This window comes from Ranitomeya variabilis, chromosome 5 (genome assembly GCF_051348905.1).
Source record: "Ranitomeya variabilis isolate aRanVar5 chromosome 5, aRanVar5.hap1, whole genome shotgun sequence".
Taxonomy (NCBI): domain Eukaryota; kingdom Metazoa; phylum Chordata; class Amphibia; order Anura; family Dendrobatidae; genus Ranitomeya; species Ranitomeya variabilis.
Genome location: NC_135236.1, coordinates 21,840,523 through 21,861,514, shown reverse-complemented (window position 1 = coordinate 21,861,514; position 20,992 = coordinate 21,840,523). Strand labels below are relative to the sequence as shown.

The following is a 20,992-nucleotide window of genomic DNA, read 5'->3' as shown; positions in this document are numbered from 1 at the left end:
AATAATGGTCAGCTCAGGAGGAGAAAAAAGCAGATTCTTCTGATAAAATCTATTACAAAGTTTCTTATTTTAACGTGTAATATTGAATTATGCAATAAAAATATAAACAATGGTTACACTTTGACCCTTTAACAACCGCCAATATGCCTTTTAACGGTGTGAGTTAAGGGTACTAATGCCTTTAGCGCCGCTTTTTAATGGCGCTGATAAATAATTGTATAGCGTTCCCAGAGACTTTCTTTAGGGTATCGGCTACAGAAGGTAGCTGAGACCCCAGATATCATGATATGGGTCGTTTTTTTCCTGCCTCAGTGTTACAATAGCCGTTATTAATAGAATAATGGTGACCACAAAAAAAGTCCCATTTCCCATTTAATTTCTCTCTCTTCTGATGTGATCGCACTTCACAGAAAAGAAAAAAGGGGTCCTCCGATTCCCCCTGGTACCTCCAGTGTCCCTGCAACCCCCTGTGAAGTCACCCAGGCTGTCGGCGTCTTCTTCCCAAAAGATCCCGAGATCTGTCAGCCGACACACGGCAACAATAGAAATTTTTCCTAGTGGTTCATTTTGATCACCATCTTAATTAGGTAAAAATAATGAAATAAAAAATATATATTTATTTCCATTTTCCCATTAGGGTTAGAGTTCGGCTAAAGTGAGTTGGGATCAAGTAAATTGGGCTAAAGTTAGGGTTAGGGTTGGTCTAAAGCTAGAGTTAGGGTCGGGCTAGGATTAGGTTTGAGGCTAGGGTTAGGGATGGGGCTACAGTTAGGGTTGAGATAGGGTTGTGGTTATGGTTGAGATTACGGTTAGGGTTAGGATTAGGGTTAGAGGTGATTTGGAGTTAGGGTTGGAGTTAGAATTTGGGGTTCCACTGATTAGGTACATCAGGGGGTCTCCAATCGTGACATGGTGCCACCATTGATTCCAGCTAATTTTGAGTTCAAATGTCAAACGGTGCTCCCTCTCTTCTGAGCTCTGCCATGTGCCCAAACAGTGGCTTTCCACCACATATGGAGTATCGGCGTACTCAGGAGAAATTGGACAACAAATTTTGTGGTCCATTTTCTCCTGATACCATTGTAAAAATAAAAAAATATTTAAAAGTAAATTTTTGCTGAAAAAGTAAAATGTTCATTTTTTCCTTCCACATTGCTTTAGTTCTTGTGAAGCATCTGAAGGGTTGATAAACTTATTGAATGTGGTTTTACGCACCTTGAGGGGTGCAGCTTTTAGAATGGTGTCACTTTTGGGGTATTTGCTGTTATATAGACTCCCCAATCTCACTTCAAATGTGAGGTGGTCCCTAAAAAAATGGTTTTGTAATTTTTTGGGGAAAAATTAGAAATTGCTGGTCATCTTTTAACCCTTATAAAGTCCTAACAAAAAAATATGCTTTCAAAATTGTGCTGATGTAAAGTAGACATGTGGTAAATGTTATTATTTTTAACTATATTGTGTGACACCACTCTCTGATTTAAGGGCACAAAAATTAAAAGTTTGAAAATTGCAACATTTTCAAAATTTTTGAAAAATTACCATAATTTTTCATAAATAAACACAAGTTATATTGAAGAAATTTTACCATGAACAAGAAGTACAATATTTCTTGGAAAAACAGTCTTAGAATCAGTGGGATATGTTGAAGCGTTATAAAGCTATAGCCACATAAAGTGACAGTGGTCAGAATTGTAGAAATTGGCCTGGTCATTAAGGCCTCTTTCACACTAGCGTCGTGCTCTGCACATCGCTATGCGTCATTTTGCAGAAAAAACGCATCCTGCAAAATTGCTTGCAGGATGCGTTTTTTCTCCATAGACTTTTATTAGCGACGCAGTGCGAGGCATTGCCACAGGTCACAACCGTCGTGCAACGGTTGCGTCGTGTTGCGTCGGATCGTCGGCACAAAAAAAGTTACATGTAATTGCAGTGCACGACGCTAGAGTGAAAGTAGCCTAAGGACCATATTGGCTCGGTCACTAAGAGGTTAAATGCGTTTGCCACATTTAGTATGTAATTTAGATATTTTTTCCCATCCAAATCAGAAAAGGAGATGTCACCAAACAGAACAGCAGCACATATTGATGGAATATGTGGCGTGTCATAAAATGTGACTGTACATTGGTACAAATTATAAAATGAAGTAAATTGATAACTGGTGAAAATGTATGAAGAATGTATAAAAACCATCATATGCTAATTGTAATATGAAGCTAGCTAGAGCCCGATGGCTCTAATGTATGAATATATTTGTCTCATATCCTCCTGTCTGTGAATACATACTAGGCAAAGCCTAGTAATAGATTCCCTTTTATACGGCATCTATACATACACTGCAGAATTATCTTCTTCATCCTTACACCTAAACTGCATCAACATAGAGTTTTGGATAGTAGCCAAGACTTACCCGTAAAGTACAATGTGTGGTCCTCACTACTTGTCCAGTCGTTCATTTCCAAATATTGAATAATATCTTCATTGTGTTCTCTGAGAATCACATAAGCTTTATACTTTTCGGTATCTTCCCAGTGACTGATAATATCACACAGTTCTTTCATCTTGTCCTTGGATGTTGTCTTCGCCTTCACACCATTGTACTGTTCCTCAGTCAGTAGATGTTGGTCGTAGAGATCATGGAGAACTGGATCTACAGGTCTTATTAATCTAATAAGATCTGACTGGTGAAGGTCTATAAAGTTTAGAATGCCTGCAGTGTGAAGGAAGAATGAAGACAAAGACAAAAATAGTTACATCTGGATTTCTCTATTTTTTCTGCTTACTATCATAGTAAAGTATTTGTCTGTGTTCTAGGCGATGACATGTATGTCGCCCCTTTATAATGCTGCCTATTTGGGACTACAGTACAAAGCCCAATTTGTTCAAACCTAATATGTAGTATTGACTCTAGAATGTTTTTCATTCCCAAATTATTCAAAGATTTGTACTTTATTATTATATAAATTTCAGTTAATACATTTTGTATCTATAAAAATATATTATTTTAGACAATTTTTTTTAAAAATACAGTTTTTTTAGTTAATTGCACCACGCAACAATTTTTCGACTGAGATAAAAACGTGATTTATACTAAATATATCAGAAATTAGGTCACCGCGCTACCCTGCATCTAAATAATGGGCTAAATCATACTGAAGCAATGAATAGTCATACAGAGAGAATAGAATAAGCACTTACTGTGAAGTTGTAATGCCGGTGCTAAGTCGATAGGAGCAATGTGGCGTGGTGGAGTGCTGGATAAAGTGAGGCAGCTGCTCCTCCGTATATCATAAAATGAAAGTCCGATCGGCGGCGTGAAGTGGCAGGGCTGCGGGGAGCGTCCTCCCCTGTTGGCGCCTTAGCCACCACGCGCGCCGGAAAATAGGCAGAAGACGGATGCCTAGCAGGGCAAAAGAGGCCCTGCTAGGCATCCGTCTTCTGCTCATTTCTCGCAGCCCCGTGTGATGTCACCCAGACCACGCCCCCCTACTCCCCGCTGCAGCTTAGCGGCGCTCCTGCCTGGGACGCCGCTTGTTCTATTTTCCGGCGCGCGTGGTGGCTAAGGCGCCAACAGGGGAGGACGCTCCCCGCAGCCCTGCCACTTCACGCCGCCGATCGGACTTTCATTTTATGATATACGGAGGAGCAGCTGCCTCACTTTATCCAGCACTCCACCACGCCACAACGCTCCTATCGACTTAGCACCGGCATTACAACTTCACCGTAAGTGCTTATTCTATTCTCTCTGTATGACTATTCATTGCTTCAGTATGATTTAGCCCATTATTTAGATGCAGGGTAGCGCGGTGACCTAATTTCTGATATATTTCGTTCTTTCCATATATACGACAGGCTTGGCACAGTAGCCGTCTAGGCACCAGCAGCTCCCTTCTTATCTCTTCGCCGAAACCTCCTCTGGAGCGCCGGTGTATTTTCTATATCTATTTTTACAGTGATTTATACTAAATTGAACTCGTCGATTCCAAATATAAACTCTGAATTTGCCTGACACATCTAGATTTTAAGTTATACTGTACATGCAAAGCCTATTCACTAATAATATTAGTGCATTATATTTTGAAAATATTCCAACAGACATGCCCAGACCTCTCCGCTCAAACAGGACTAATGCAAGCTTGACAGAGTTCAATAAAGGGATATCAGTGATAGTGCTATCAGCTTTGAACCTTATTGTCTCATACTCTTACAGCAAGAAAATGGACAAATGCAATCTGCAAAAAAAATCGAATTACACTCTGACCAATGTTATTCTACGTGTCTCTCCTCAATCTGCAATATTTTTCTCAGCTCGGACTGAGAAAAAACATCACAGCATGTTGCAATTGTCCTCTTATCTCAGACAAAACTCACCAATTCAAGTCAATGTCAAGTCAAAAAAAAATTGTACGGCGTACGGACCATGCTAATGCCGTTTGATTTTTACACACCCGTCGGGGAGGGCTAGCGGAATGCACAGAGTAAGGCCGGGGACACACTTAACGTATAAAAAAACGGTCCGTTTTTCACGGCCGAGAATCGCACAAATGTTTCAAAAACAGTGATCCGTGTGCAGTGCGAGGATGCGATTTCCTCGCATCAAATGATCCGTGTGACATCCGTGTGACATCCGTATGGCATCCGTATGCCGAGATTTACTCGCAAGCTTGCAAAACCGACATCTAATGGATTTATGTGCTCAAATGTTTGGGAAAACATATATACAGTATATATATATATATATATATATATATATATATATATATATATATATATATATATATATATATGTCATTGAGACACATATATATATATTCTGTATTTATATTTTATTCAGCGCGATATCTGTGAAAAGCCGGTAATTCAATTGCCTGCATTGCATTTCTCCTGCACAAACCCGACAGGATATGAGACATGGTTTTCATACAGTAAACCATCTCATATCCCCTTTTTTTTGCATATTCCACACTACTAATGTTAGTAGTGTGTATGTGCAAAATTTCAGCACTGTAGCTGCTAAAATAAAGGGTTAAATGGCGGAAAAAATTGGCGTGGGCTCCCGCGCAATTTTCTCCGCCAGAATGGTAAAGCCAGTGACTGAGGGCAGATATTAATAGCCAGGAGAGGGTCCATGGTTATTGGCCCCCCCGTGGCTAAAAACATCTGCCCCCAGCCACCCCAGAAAAGGCACATCTGGAAGATGCGCCTATTCTGGCACTTGGCCACTCTCTTCCCACTCCCTGTAGCGGTGGGCTATGGGGTAATGAAGGGTTAATGCCACCTTGCTATTGGAAGGTGACATTAAGCCAGATTAATAATGGAGAGGCGTCAATTATGACACCTATCCATTATTAATCCAATTGTTGGAAAGGGTTAAAAAACAGACACACACATGATTTAAAAGTATTTTAATGCAATAAACACAGCGGTTGTTTTAATAATTTATTGCTCTCTCATTCCATTTTCAGACCCTCGCTTGGCAAAACAATAAACACACAAGATACATACCCTCTCTGATGAACTGTCACGTCCCACGAAGTAATCCATCTGAAGGGGTTAACTAATATTACAGGCAGAGCTGCGATAATCCACTCGCTCGTGCCTGTAATCCCCGGGTGCTGAAAGGAAAGCAGTGATCTATACTTACATTCAGTCGCGGTGATGCGCCCCCTGGTGGATGTCCTCATATGACCTGGAGCGTGGGAAAAAGTTCCCAGGCTGCAGTTCATGAGAACATCCAGCAGGGGCGCATCACCGCGACTGAATGTAAGTATAGATCACTGCTTTCCTTTCAGCACCCGGGGATTACAGGCACGAGCGAGTGGATTATCGCAGCTCTGCCTGTAATATTAGTTAACCCCTTCAGATGGATTACTTCGTGGGACGTGACAGTTCATCAGAGAGGGTATGTATCTTGTGTGTTTATTGTTTTGCCAAGCGAGGGTCTGAAAATGGAATGAGAGAGCAATAAATTATTAAAACAACCGCTGTGTTTATTGCATTAAAATACTTTTAAATCATGTGTGTGTCTGTTTTTTAACCCTTTCCAACAATTGGATTAATAATGGATAGGTGTCATAATTGACGCCTCTCCATTATTAATCTGGCTTAATGTCACCTTCCAATAGCAAGGTGGCATTAACCCTTCATTACCCCATAGCCCACCGCTACAGGGAGTGGGAAGAGAGTGGCCAAGTGCCAGAATAGGCGCATCTTCCAGATGTGCCTTTTCTGGGGTGGCTGGGGGCAGATGTTTTTAGCCACGGGGGGGCCAATAACCATGGACCCTCTCCTGGCTATTAATATCTGCCCTCAGTCACTGGCTTTACCATTCTGGCGGAGAAAATTGCGCGGGAGCCCACGCCAATTTTTTCCGCCATTTAACCCTTTATTTTAGCAGCTACAGTGCTGAAATTTTGCACATACACACTACTAACATTAGTAGTGTGGAATATGCAAAAAAAAGGGGGATATGAGATGGTTTACTGTATGTAAACCATGTCTCATATCCTGTCGGGTTTGTGCAGGAGAAATGCAAAGCCGGCAATTGAATTACAGGCTTTTCTATAGAGCAGCGCTGCGTATTTCTCGCAATGCACACGCATGGTCCGTGTGTAATCCGATTTTTTCTCGCACCCATAGACTTTCATTGGCAAGTCTCGGCCGAGATACGCTGACAATCGCAGCCTGCTGCGAGTTCCCTCGGATCCGAAATACGGTGGAGAAAATATCGGATGATGGGAGCTGAACCATAGATTAACATTGGGCCGAGTGCTATGCGATTTTTTATCGCATAGCACTCGTCCGTATTACGGTCTAGTGTGACCCCGGCCTAATAGAGAGATAGACACAAGGTGCGTTCGCAACCCGAGGTCCACCGTGCAGAGAAACCTGCTGCAAAGTAATGGTGGATGGGCACTGAGCTCACACGTGGGTTAAACTTCACCCCGTGTGAAATGGAAGTGAGCTCTGTTGCCTCACAGAGTCGCACTGTACACTGAAACTATTATCCTAACTAAGGGTTGTGCTTGCTCTTGAGCTCTTCTGTGCTAACCGCACACATGAAGGAACCAGATGCTAAGCCAAGGCTAATTGCCCCCACTGATGCTAGCTGCCTGCCTGAATGTACAGCCCCAAAGCTAAACAGCCTCACACCACATATATACTGAGTGGTAGAGTATCCACTGGCATAAGCCAAACACAATTGATACTAGCGCATGGCAGTGCGGCCATGCGAACCTTTTATAGTTGCAGCTCTTCAGGACCTTCCTAGTGGACCAATAGGAGCTGCTACAGGACCTGAGCGTGATACCCCCGACCTCCAATGAAAGGTCCTCCATGGGTATGCTCAATATGGGAAAAACAGGACTTAGTCCCAGAAAGACCTGCTCGCTGCTGATCAGTGCTGGCTACAGAGGCAAAGCCTGGAAAGGCAGCAGTAACCATTTGCACAGTATCAGGTTGAGCCAGATGCTAGGACCGACATCTCCGCTGAGCAGGCTCCACTGCGGCTGGAGGAGAATGGGAAACAGCAGTGGGCATGGTTCGAGATTCCCCCTGTGCAGCAGCGGAAACTCGACACCTAACACCGTCTCCTTGAAAACCCAACATTTCATCAATCACGTACAGTAAAATCACAATGTGACCCGACAATCTAATATATAAAGCTGAATGTGTGAATGTGTGTATGTGTGTGTGTGTGTGTGTGTGTGTGTATGTCCGGGATTGGCATCTGAACCGTCGCAGCTACAGCCACAAAATTTTGCACAGTCACACGTCTGGACCCCGAGAGCGTCATAGGCTATGTTGTGAGGTGAAATTTTAACCCCGCACTTTCCAATTGACCAAACAATTTTGCCCCTATCTACATAATGGGGAAAAAGTGAAAGGAAAAGTGTTGGAGGCGTCGCAGCTACAGGCACAAAATTTTGCACAGTCACACGTCTGGACCCGAGAGCGTCAAAGCTATGTTGTGAGGTGAAATTTTAACCCCGCGCTTTCCAATTCACCAAACAATTTTGCCCCTATCTACATAATGGGGAAAAAATGAAAGGAAAAGTGTTGGAGGCAAATTAACAGCTGCCAGATGTGAACAAGGGGGACTTAAAGAATGAGAGCGATGGCGCCAAAGAGTATATACTGTACAGTTGCTAAGGTGGGGCCTCGACATGGGATAATCACCACACCACCACGGGGATATGAACACACACACAAAATGCGCCACACACTACCACGTGCTCGAACACATATACCACCCTCAGCGCACATTTCACCACACATACACCAACCTCGCCACATAAAAGTCGAAACACAAAAGTCGCCGCTCAAAACTCGCCATGCGCAAAACTCTCCACATGCAAAACTCGCCACACGTGCAAAACTCACCTCATGGAAAACTCGCCACACGCAAAACTTGCACACGCGGAAAAAATGCCACATGCACAAAAGTTGCAACACATGCAAAAGTTGCCTCACACAAAACTTGCACATACTCAAAAGGCACCACACATAAAACTTGCCACGCGCAAAACTCTCCATGCGCAAAACTTGCTGCACACAACTTGCTACACTAACCTGTCACATGCAACTCGACACACAAAAAGTTGCTACACGCATGTCACCACACAAAACTCATCTCACAAAAGTCGCTACATGCATGTCGCCACACGCAACTCAACACACACAACTTGACACACGAAACTCGCCCTAAAACACACACAAGTCTGGTATTATCCTTCAAAAATAAAAATCTGATTAATAAGCAGAAAAACTACAAGAGCAACAAATGTACCATATAGGAATCCGGCAGCTGTCAGTCACATGACCTGTCTGTTATGTGTATGTGTGAGCTAATATAGACTGCCAGGGAGTGGGCTTACTGTTGGCTGGGGATTTATCAGGCTGCCAATTTAGCTTACAAATACTGAGGTAAAAATACTGACCAAATAACGTGTGAACGAGGTCTAATACAGGAGGAGATGACATACAGATATATACTATATACAGGAGGAGATGACACACAGGTACAGTATATACTATTTACAGGGGAGATGACACACAGGTATATACTATATACAGGAGGAGATGACACACAGATATATACTGTATACAGGAGAGATGACACACAGGTATATACTATATAGAGGAGGAGATGACATACAGGTACATACTACATACAGCAGGAGATGACATACAGGTATATACTATATACAGGAGGAGATGACACACAGGTATATACTATATATAGGTGAGATGACACACAGGTATATACTATATACAGGAGGAGATTACATACAGGTATATACTATATATAGGAGATGACATACAGGTATATACTATATACAGGGGACCTGACACACAGCAGGTATATACTATATACAGGGGAGATGACATACAGGTATATACTATATACAGGAGATGACATACAGGTGTATACTGTATATAAGGGAGATGACAAACATGTATATACTGAGGTGAAAATGAGAGGTGTGAGGTGAAAATGAAAAGGTGTGAGTGCAAAATTAGAGGAGTGAGGGAAAATAGTGGAGTGATCGGAAAATGACAGATGTGAGGTCGAAATGACAAGTGTTAGGGGGGAATGAGAGGTGTGAGGGAGAAAATGAGAGATGTGAGGGGGAAAATGAAAGATGTGATGGGGAAAATGAGAGGCGTGATGGGAAAATAAGAGAAGTGAGGTGCTATAACTAACCACGGATATTTACTATGCCCAGGCAACGCCGGGCTCTTCAGCTAGTATAAAATAAAAAGAATACATATAAACACAGAGAATAGATAGAAATAAAGATGCCAGTCACATAAATAATTAGAGATATAAGAGATGAAAGTTGGTGTTATGATGCTTCTGTAGAGAGGAGATAGGTAGGAACAAGCGGAAGACACAGACAATTCTGATGCAATTGTTGCACCCCAGGAGTTCAGGTACCGCAGTGGTACTGCCTCTCTGGGAGGGTGATGCCATGCCTGGAAACGAGGAGGATCCCTTTGACTGGTAACCTGTACATGCAACATATTCTGACTCCAGGCCAGAAGGGGAAGCTCTTGACCTGGCTTCAGGGAAGCTTCCCTAGATATATATTATGACTTGGAGGAGGAGTTAGATTGTTTGAGACAGTGAAGGAGCAGAGGAGAAGTGAGGAGCTGGAGGGGAGCTGCGACTGGGCTCCCTCCACGCTGAAGCGCAGATACCGGACACTGGGAGTCTGAGGCTTTGTGGAACTTTATGCCCCACAGCAGAAATCGAAGGGCAGGAGATTGAAAGTAACTTTTTCACATCTATACCCTGAAGTACAGGAACATACAGAGCCTGGAGTCACCTTGGATAGAGACCCTATAAAACAGCTTGCGTTGCCTACCATGCAGGAATGGTCTCAGGACAGAGAGTGAGAGAGGACCTTGAAAGAAGCAATAGGCAGAGAGGGACTATTATACAGCACGTAGTGGAAGGCTCCCAATCTGACCTGACAAGGGGAATCCAACTCGTTTCCAGGCTGCCTGGACTCCACCGTCACCTGTTGCTGTTACCCTGGACTGTGGCAGTAAACCACCAGTAAAACAGGTAAAGAGACTGCAACCTTGTGTCCTCTGATTATTTCTGACACAACACTATCTTTTCCAAACTCACTGCGAGACGTGTAGTCCCAGTTTCACCTGTGGGAAGCCATACCATCCATGCTGCAGTGTCATTACTCCCCAGAGGACCCCTTTAAGCAACATCAGTCACCCCTGACTGAATACCACAGGTGGCGTCACAAATATTCTAATTTCAATAACCCCTTTAAAGACCATCCCTTTAATTTGGACTCTCAGGGCCATGGACTGGGTTGCTGCCACCGTGACCACCCATTTAGTGATGACTGGACTCGGTACAGAGTACCCCTAGGCCCTGTCGGGCACATCAACTTGACTTCACGAACATGATTTGTGCCCTTGCATCGCCAGGTACTGTGTGCCATAGACTGCACTAAATTGTGTAGAAGCGGACATTGCCGCGCTGCATGGATCGCGAGGGGAAGAATGAGGCATACCTTCGTGGGTGGAGCCTGGAAAAAGAGCACAAAAAGGAAGCAATGCTCCATGCAGAGAGGTTCGCCAGTGAAGTAGCCGGAAGCCCTGGATGGAAAACCGGGAGGAGATGTCAGGCCTGTTTGAGGTTAGCACAGGGAAAGGGATATGTCTGACCGGGGAGGAGATCCAGCAGCGGGTGCAGCCACAGCCCCCGCGATGCCAGCAGGCCCCGAAGCAGTCACAGCCGCAGGCCTCATGATACCACAAGGCCCCACGGTAGCCACAGCCCCTGTTAACCGGCCAGACCCCGAAGCAGCTACAGCTTCCATAATGCCGCTATCCATGCCCTATTCACCAGGAGTGGCCTGGCTGCCACAATATTCAGGGGAGTCCCACACGCTGAGTGACTTTAAAGAGAGGCTCTGAAGCCTATTTGAAGTATATTCCCTAATGGAACATCAAAAGGTCAACATTCTAACTGGTCAATTAATTGGAGCAGCACAAAGCATAAAATCCTGGCTGGATATTAAAAACGGAACTGTGGAGCAGATATTAGCCAACTGAAAACCTCTTTTGACACCCGCAAAGCTGCCAAAATCAAGATGAGGTTTTCTGGGTGCAAACAAAGTGCACAGGAAAGCATACAGGACTATGCCCTTAATCTCCAGGAGGCACTATGGGCCAGTAAGCAGGACAAATTATTAAAGGAGCAGTTTATAGAGGGACTCCTGTCCGGTATCCACAGGACACAGTTGCGCATCCTGGCCTTGCAAAACCCAGACCTTGACGTTATACACTTCAAAGTCAGGGCCCTCTGGGTGTTACATGAACCACATCCTAGCCGCACAGCACCACCTAAGCGTCCAGTGATTATGTACCACCTGGAGGTGGCATCCTTTCATCAGGCCCCCATTGAGGCCAACGTGCAGACCCTGGATGACAACCCCTCTGCAGGGTTGCATCTCCAGGTTCAGGAACGGACTAAAAGCATAGCTGCACTAGCCAGAACCATGCAGTCCCTTCAGGAATCCACAAAGGAGAAAATCCAGCTGGCTCCCAGTCCAGATGATGTCCCCTGGCGAAGACAGAAGAGGATCCCACCAATCAGATGAAGAGACAATGACCGCTATCATCAAGACGGACGACCCATTTGTCACCGCTGCAACCAGGCTGGACACATTGCAAGGTTCTACAATTTAAACGAGTGACCCCTGGGGCAGAGGGCCAACTCCTAGGAGTAAGATGACAAGGAGGCCAACAAAGCAGGGGAGCCAAGTACTTTGGAGGATGCCCGATCCTCCCCATGGGCTGACTCTGATATTACCTGTGACCCAGATAATGACCTGACAATAGTAGCAAGTAATAGTCAGCCTTTGCCACAGGTGGGGTACAAGGAGGTGACCACTAAGGTGGGACGGGTAGAAATGAAAACCCAAGGCCTGGTGATTGTAGATATTGACCGGTGAGAATGTAACCCAATGATGACCTCAGGTACTAATCTAATAGAAAACTGTCTTGCCAAGGTTATTGTCTTGTTACAGCAGGCAGGTGGCCGAAACTGCTTGTTCCAGTGAGCGGCGTGTCCTGTAAAAAGAGATCAGAGCCCTGATGCAGAGTCAACAGGTAGAACTGTTTGGCTGTTTGGTGGAGAAGTTGGCAGCATCACAGTGAGTGATCTGATCCCCATTGCAATACCCCCCAAGGAGTGAAATGTTAATTTGGTGTCGGGCAGCAATAGGCATAAGTGGTAAAGACTACCAGGCCCTGTTAGAACCTGTGTATTCAAATAGTAGTCCCACCATCCTGACAGCCAGAGGGGTGGTTGATTTCCACAAGGGGAGGGTACCAGTACGTGTCCTTACCTGTGGAGAGAAAGAGGTCCCCTTACCCAGATATGCCACACTTGCTAAACTGATCACTGTTAATGATAATGCAATACAAGCAACAGAACCCTTGGTCCCGTCCAACCAGGCGGAGGACAATGGCTCTGCAGGACAGTTGGAAGATTAGTGCCAGAAGTTACATGTGGGCACTGACTATACCCCTTCACACCACAAATGTGAGGCTTATCGGGTGGTCCATAAGTACAAGCTGGTATTCAGCAGCACCCAATAGATTTCGGGAAGGTAAAAGGGGTTCAGCATCATATCCCCACTGGAGATCATCCGCCCATTAAAGAGAGGTACCGGCCTGTACCTCCAGCACACTATCAATGTGCCAAGGGTATGTTATGAGAGATGAAGGAGGCTGGGGTAAACAGAGACAGTTGTAGCCCCTGGGCAGCTCTGTTAGTCCTCACTAGAAAGAAGGATGGTACAATGAGGATGTGTGTTGACTACAGGCATAAAAACCACATTACATACAAGGATGCCTACCTGTTACTCAGAATTGAAGATTCATTAGCTGCTTTAAAATCTGCTATTTCTCCACCTTAGATCTCACTAGTGGGTATTGGCAGGTTCCCATGGCAGAGGCATGATAAAGAGAAGACCGCCTTCACGACACCGATAGGCCTTTCCGAATTCAACTACATGCCGATCGGACTTTGCACCACACCAGGGACGTTCCAGAGGATGATGGAGTGGAGCCTCAGACACAAGAACTTTGAAACCATTTTGTTGTATCTGAATGATGTCATTGTCTTCTCCAACACTTATGAAAACCATTTGAAGCACCTGGCCGATGTGTTTGAAGCCTTGTCCAATTATGGCCTCGAAGTGAAGCCGTCCAAGTGCCACCTGTTAAATCCCAAAATACAGTACCTGGGCCATGAGTAAGCACCAAAGGTGTGACACCAGACCCAGGCAAAGTCACAGTGATCAGTGACAGGCAAAAACCCAGCAACATTAATAATAATAATTTTTATTGATATAGCGCCAACATATTCCGCAGCACTTTACAATTAAGCTATGACATGTACAGACAATAATTTCAGTACAAATTAAGACCATTTTAACAGTGACATTAGGGGTGAGGTCCCTGCTCGCAAGCTTACAATCTACAAGGAAATGGAGGGGGGACACAATAGGTGAAAAGTGCTTGTTATTTCAGGTCTGGCAATTATAATAAATAGGGATTTTCATATAAAGCTGCATGATCCGGTCATCAGCCCGTGTGTTTAAGTGCAATAGTCAAGTATCAAGTGCTGTTATCATGTGTATGGAGGGTGTGTAGACAGATGAATAGTAGGGTGCAGATTCAGAATAATATTTCGAAGGAGGGAACAGGGCAAAGTTAGTTTACTGAGTAGTTGATGTGGTAGGCTTGTTTGAAGAGATGAGTTTTCAAATCGCGCTTGAATAGGTCAGGGCTAGGTATCAGTCTGATCATCTTGGGAAGTGCATTCCAGAGAGCTGGCGCAGCACGAGAGAAATCTTGGAGACGGAGGTGCGAGTTTCGAATTACGGAGGATGTTAGTCTTAGGTCATTTGTAGAACGGGGGGCACATGTAGGGTGATAGACAGAGATGAGAGAGGAGATATAAGGCGGTGCAGAACTGTGGAGAGCTTTGAGGGTGAGAGAGATGAGTTTATACTGGACCCTGTAGCGAATGGGTAGACAGTGTAATGACTGGCACAAGATGGAGGCATCGGTGAAGTGGCTGGACAGAAATATGACTCTGGCTGCTGCATTCAAGATGGATTGGCGAGGAGAAAGTTTGGTAAGAGGGAGACCAATCAGAAGGGAGTTGCAGCAGCCCAGACGAGAATGAATAAGAGCGACAGTAAGAGTCTTAGCAGTTTCAATGGTGAGAAAAGGTTGGATTCTGGAGATGTTTTTAAGATGCAGGCGACAACAGTGATGCTGTTGTATGTGATCTTTTTGGAAGTGCATTTGAACAGCAAGGTGGCTTGTTGTTGAAGGGAAATAGAGAAAAAAAAAATCTATAAACCTTCAGCATAGCGAGTGTGAGCGAGCTGAGTGTGACCTGAGCGTAAGTGTGGATGGCGGTAAGTGTGACTAGTAGTGTTGAGCGATACTTTCCGATATCAGAAAGTATCGGTATAGGAAAGTATCGGCCGATACCGTCAAAATATCGGATCTAATCCGATACCGATACCCGATCCCAATGCAAGTCAATGGGACGAAAATATCGGAATTAAAATAAACCCTTTATAAACTTGTAGGTTCATTCTACATGAAGGAAAACAACTAAGAATAATGTAGGATGTATTGGGGGACGTGGCGGAGACATTAAAGGCACAGAGGTTTAGCCCAATGTAATAGAATAGCAGGATTTTGGGTTTTTTTATGACGTTCGGCGTTAGAAAGATTTTGACTATGTTAATTTTTTTTTTATTTTGTCAGATATTGATGTTTCACTACTTCCACGCCCTTCACCTTCTTTTTTACTTCTCCCACACTTTCTTCTTCATTATCCTCATCATCAGCTTCTTTGACATCAACTTCTTCACCTTATTCATCTTCTTCTTCATCTTCTACCTATTATTTTTTTTGGTTACATTGTTCATATTCTTTTTATTTTACTATTATCTTCATCATTTTCTACTTCTTCATCATATTCTTATTTGTGACAGGCATTCCCGTAGTTGTTATCTATAAAAGTTTGAAGATTACACCTTCCGTTCTGCCTGTCACAAAAGAGTTACATTTGTCCGCGTTCAGTTTGGCCTGCAGCATCAGGCTTTATCCAGGGGCACCACGAGGAGGAACGGACTCACCCCCATACACTGCTTAGTCTTCTTCTGCTTATAATTTAGATAATATTTTTTGCTCTGATATTTAGTGTTATGCTTAATGTTCTTCTGCTCTTTGTTCTGCAGCCTCTTGTTCTTCTGCTTCTCGGTCTTCCAGGTTGTCGTCGTCTCCAGGGTCGTCGTCTCCTGGGTCGTCGTCATCGGGGTGGTCTTCAGGGTCATCGTCTCCAGGGTCGTCGTCATCACGGTGGTTGTCGTCTCTGGTGTCGTCGTCATCTTAGGGATGGTCTTCCGGGTCATCGTGTTTAGTCTCTTGAACTTGGAAATGTAGCAGAAGGTACAAGAAGGCTGAGAAAATGCCGAGAACCAGCTGATGGAACTGGAACTCGGATGGCTACCCGAAGGTCCAAGAGCCAATGGAACTACCGAGGACCAGCTGACGTTACTGGAACCCGGTTACTAAGCAGGAGGTACCCGTGCCTGAAAGCACTACCAAGGACCACCTGACGTTGGTGGAACTCGGATACCCAGAGGGAGGCACCTAAGCCAAAGGCTCTGCCCGGAACCAGCTGACGGTACTGGAACCAGGATGGGGAGCAGAAGGTACAAGAGCAAAAGACACTGCCGAGAACCAGCTGACGGTGCTGGAACCCGGATGGGTAGCCGAAGGTCCAAGAGCCAATGGAACTACCGAGGACCAGCTGACGTTACTGGAACCCGGTTACTAAGCAGGAGGTACCCGTGCCTGAAAGCACTACCAAGGACCACCTGACGTTGGTGGAACTCGGATACCCAGAGGGAGGCACCTAAGCCAAAGGCTCTGCCCAGAACCAGCTGACGGTACTGGAACCAGGATGGGGAGCAGAAGGTACAAGAGCAAGTGTCTGCGTGGCTTTTGCAGGACACGATGCCGGCTGCACAGCAGGGGAACAGCTGGCGGTGCTGAACCCCACTGACACATTGGCTGGTGTTTTTCTCGGTGCAGCTAGCAGTACCGGGCCCCAACTGGCGGTGTTAGAGCCCGGGGTCAGCAGGAGGAGGAGCAGGAGGAGGAACAAGGGGGAGAGGAGTGTAGGCCGAAGCCTGCACTGGCGGCAGCTTTGGGTCTGTTGTGCCTGCGTGGCGGTCGCAGGACACGTTGCCGGCTACACAGCAGGGGAACAGCTGGCGGTGCTGAACCCCACTGACACATTGGCGAGGTGTTTGGCTCTGTGCAGCCAGCACTTCCAGACAGAAACTAGCGTTGTTGGAGCCCGGGCTCTGCCGGTGGAGCAGAGTGTAGGCCGAAGCCTAATTCAACCGATTTCAAAGGTAACCTTTAACCCCCCCTCAGGGGTTACAAACTAGAAGAGCCACAGCTTATGCAGCAGTAGTGCCGCACAAGTCAAAGGTTGCTCTTTTAATTTTGCTCCTTGCACACGCCGAATGAAACACGTATAACATTTAGCCCTTTATACAGTCAAACTGTGTTGGAGGCGCGAGTTCCCTTTGTAATGAGACGCAGCACAGATGTCAAGAATCCCACCTTGGTGCTGGGTGCAGCCTCCTGAGCGTTGTTATTTGCTGTACAGGAGTCTGCGCTGTCGTGTTATCCCCCGGCCTAGCGCTGTTAGCGCTGCCCATCTTCTGACCTCATTTAATGTCGGCCGGTGCGGTTCGCGATGACCATGAATCCCAGCCCCGCAGTGTCTTAACATTGTTAAAACACTGCGGGTCTGGGATTCATGGCCTGGCGCAGCACATATGTTCGCCTCTCGCACTCGGGTCCTTACACCCACTTCAGACTGTGCGGCGTCAGCTGATCCCTTATCGCATGCCGCGGCCATGAAGCCGCACAGTCTGAAGAAGGCGGAAGGAGATGAGTGACAACAGGCGAAGATATGCACCGCTCATGCCCATCAATCACACCCTCGCAGTCCCAAGAAATAAGACACCGAGGGGCGTTGTGTGGGTCAGGGCGGCCGCAGAGGCGCAGGCAGCCAAACAATGATGCCAGAAGACGGGCAGCGCTACCAAGGGGGTTGCAGCGTGTCATTACAAAGGAAAGTCACACCACCGGGACGGTTAAATGGTCACACAGAGGACACATTTTAGACGTGTTTTCAGTTCCACATGTGCGAGGAGAATACGTTTATGAGCCACCTTGCACACATGCAGCATTACCGCTGTACAAGGTGGCCTTAAAAACGTACAAACGCCTGGGGGAGGGGGGACAGGTTCCCTTCAATTTCAGTTCTTGTGTCTGCGTGGCTTTTGCAGGACACGATGCCGGCTGCACAGCAGGGGAACAGCTGGCGGTGCTGAACCCCACTGACACATTGGCTGGTGTTTTTCTCTGTGCAGCTAGCAGTACCGGGCCCCAACTGGCGGTGTTAGAGCCCGGGGTCAGCAGGAGGAGGAGCAAGGGGGAGGGGAGTGTAGGCCGAAGCCTGCACTGGCGGCAGCTTTGGGTCTGTTGTGCCTGCGTGGCGGTCGCGGGACACGTTGCCGGCTACACAGCAGGGGAACAGCTGGCGGTGCTGGACCCCACTGACACATTGGCTGGTGTTTTTCTCTGTGCAGCTAGCAGTACCGGGCCCCAACTGGCGGTGTTAGAGCCCGGGGTCAGCAGGAGGAGGAGAGGGAGCAGAGTGTAGGCCGAAGCCTGCACTGGCGGCAGCTTTGGGTCTGTTGTGCCTGCGTGGCGGTCGCAGGACACGTTGCCGGCTGCACAGCAGGGGAACAGCTGGCGGTGCTGAACCCCACTGACACATTGGCGAGGTGTTTGGCTCTGTGCAGCCAGCACTTCCGGACAGCAACTAGCGTTGTTGGAGCCCGGGCTCTGCCGGTGGAGCAGAGTGTAGGCCGAAGCCTAATTGAACCGATTTCAAAGGTAACCTTTAACCACCCCTCAGGGGTTACAAACTAGAAGAGCCACAGCTTATGCAGCAGTAGTGCCGCACAAGTCAAAGGTTGCTCTTTTAATTTTTCTCCTTGCACACGCCGAATGAAACACGTATAACATTTAGCCCTTTATACAGTCAAACTGTGTTGGAGGCGCGAGTTCCCTTCGTAATGAGACGCAGCACAGATGTCAAGAATCCCACCTTGGTGCTGGGTGCAGCCTCCTGAGCGTTGTTATTTGCTGTACAGGAGTCTGCGCTGTCGTGTTATCCCCTGGCCTAGCGCTGTTAGCGCTGCCCATCTTCTGACATCATGTAATGTCGGCCGGTGCGGTTCGCGATGACCATGAATCCCAGCCCCGCAGTGTCTTAACATTGTTAAAACACTGCGGGTCTGGGATTCATGGCCTGGCGCAGCACATATGTTCGCCTCTCACACTCGGGTCCTTACACCCGCTTCAGACTGTGCGGCGTCAGCTGATCCCTTATCGCATGCCACGGCCATGAAGCCGCACAGTCTGAAGAAGGCGGAAGGAGATGAGTGACAACAGGCGAAGATATGCACTGCTCATGCCCATCAATCACACCCTCGCAGTCCCAATAAATAAGACACCGAGGGGCGTTGTGTGGGTCAGGGCGGCCGCAGAGGCGCAGGCAGCCAAACAATGATGCCAGAAGACGGGCAGCGCTACCAAGGGGGTTGCAGCGTGTCATTACAAAGGAAAGTCACACCACCGGGACGGTTAAATGGTCACACAGAGGACACATTTTAGACGTGTTTTCAGTTCCACATGTGCGAGGAGAATACGTTTATGAGCCACCTTGCACACATGCAGCATTACCGCTGTACAAGGTGGCCTTAAAAACGTACAAACGCCTGGGGGAGGGGGGACAGGTTCCCTTCAATTTCAGTTCTTGTGTCTGCGTGGCTTTTGCAGGACACGATGCCGGCTGCACAGCAGGGGAACAGCTGGCGGTGCTGAACCCCACTGACACATTGGCTGGTGTTTTCCTCTGTGCAGCTAGCAGTACCGGGCCCCAACTGGCGGTGTTAGAGCCCGGGGTCAGCAGGAGGAGGAGCAGGAGGAGGAGCAAGGGGGAGGGGAGTGTAGGCCGAAGCCTGCACTGGCGGCAGCTTTGGGTCTGTTGTGCCTGCGTGGCGGTCGCAGGACACGTTGCCGGCTACACAGCAGGGGAACAGCTGGCGGTGCTGGACCCCACTGACACATTGGCGAGGTGTTTGGCTCTGTGCAGCCAGCACTTCCGGACAGCAACTAGCGTTGTTGGAGCCCGGGCTCTGCCGGTGGAGCAGAGTGTAGGCCGAAGCCTAATTGAACCGATTTCAAAGGTAACCTTTAACCCCCCCTCAGGGGTTACAAACTAGAAGAGCCACAGCTTATGCAGCAGTAGTGCCGCACAAGTTAAAGGTTGCTCTTTTAATTTTTCTCCTTGCACACGCCGAATGAAACACGTATAACATTTAGCCCTTTATACAGTCAAACTGTGTTGGAGGCGCGAGTTCCCTTCGTAATGAGACGCAGCACAGATGTCAAGAATCCCACCTTGGTGCTGGGTGCAGCCTCCTGAGCGTTGTTATTTGCTGTACAGGAGTCTGCGCTGTCGTGTTATCCCCTGGCCTAGCGCTGTTAGCGCTGCCCATCTTCTGACATCATGTAATGTCGGCCGGTGCGGTTCGCGATGACCATGAATCCCAGCCCCGCAGTGTCTTAACATTGTTAAAACACTGCGGGTCTGGGATTCATGGCCTGGCGCAGCACATATGTTCGCCTCTCACACTCGGGTCCTTACACCCGCTTCAGACTGTGCGGCGTCAGCTGATCCCTTATCGCATGCCACGGCCATGAAGCCGCACAGTCTGAAGAAGGCGGAAGGAGATGAGTGACAACAGGCGAAGATATGCACTGCTCATGCCCATCAATCACACCCTCGCAGTCCCAATAAATAAGACACCGAGGGGCGTTGTGTGGGTCAGGGCGGCCGCAGAGGCGCAGGCAGCCAAACAATGATGCCAGAAGACGGGCAGCGCTACCAAGGGGGTTGCAGCGTGTCATTACAAAGGAAAGTCACACCACCGGGACGGTTAAATGGTCACACAGAGGACACATTTTAGACGTGTTTTCAGTTCCACATGTGCGAGGAGAATACGTTTATGAGCCACCTTGCACACATGCAGCATTACCGCTGTATAAGGTGGCCTTAAAAACGTACAAACGCCTGGGGGAGGGGGGACAGGTTCCCTTCAATTTCAGTTCTTGTGTCTGCGTGGCTTTTGCAGGACACGATGCCGGCTGCACAGCAGGGGAACAGCTGGCGGTGCTGAACCCCACTGACACATTGGCTGGTGTTTTCCTCTGTGCAGCTAGCAGTACCGGGCCCCAACTGGCGGTGTTAGAGCCCGGGGTCAGCAGGAGG

The 20,992-nt window shown here is 47.1% G+C and overlaps 1 protein-coding gene across 1 annotated transcript in view; it reads right to left on the bottom strand.

The window, feature by feature from the left end:
• Positions 1–20,992, bottom strand: part of LOC143774712 (uncharacterized) — a 689,954-nt gene that overhangs the window by 466,876 nt on the left and 202,086 nt on the right. Inside the window, exon 5 of the mRNA XM_077262476.1 lies at positions 2,408–2,707. Within this exon, the coding sequence (XP_077118591.1) occupies positions 2,408–2,707 (300 nt within the window). The remainder of the gene's footprint in view (positions 1–2,407; positions 2,708–20,992) is intronic.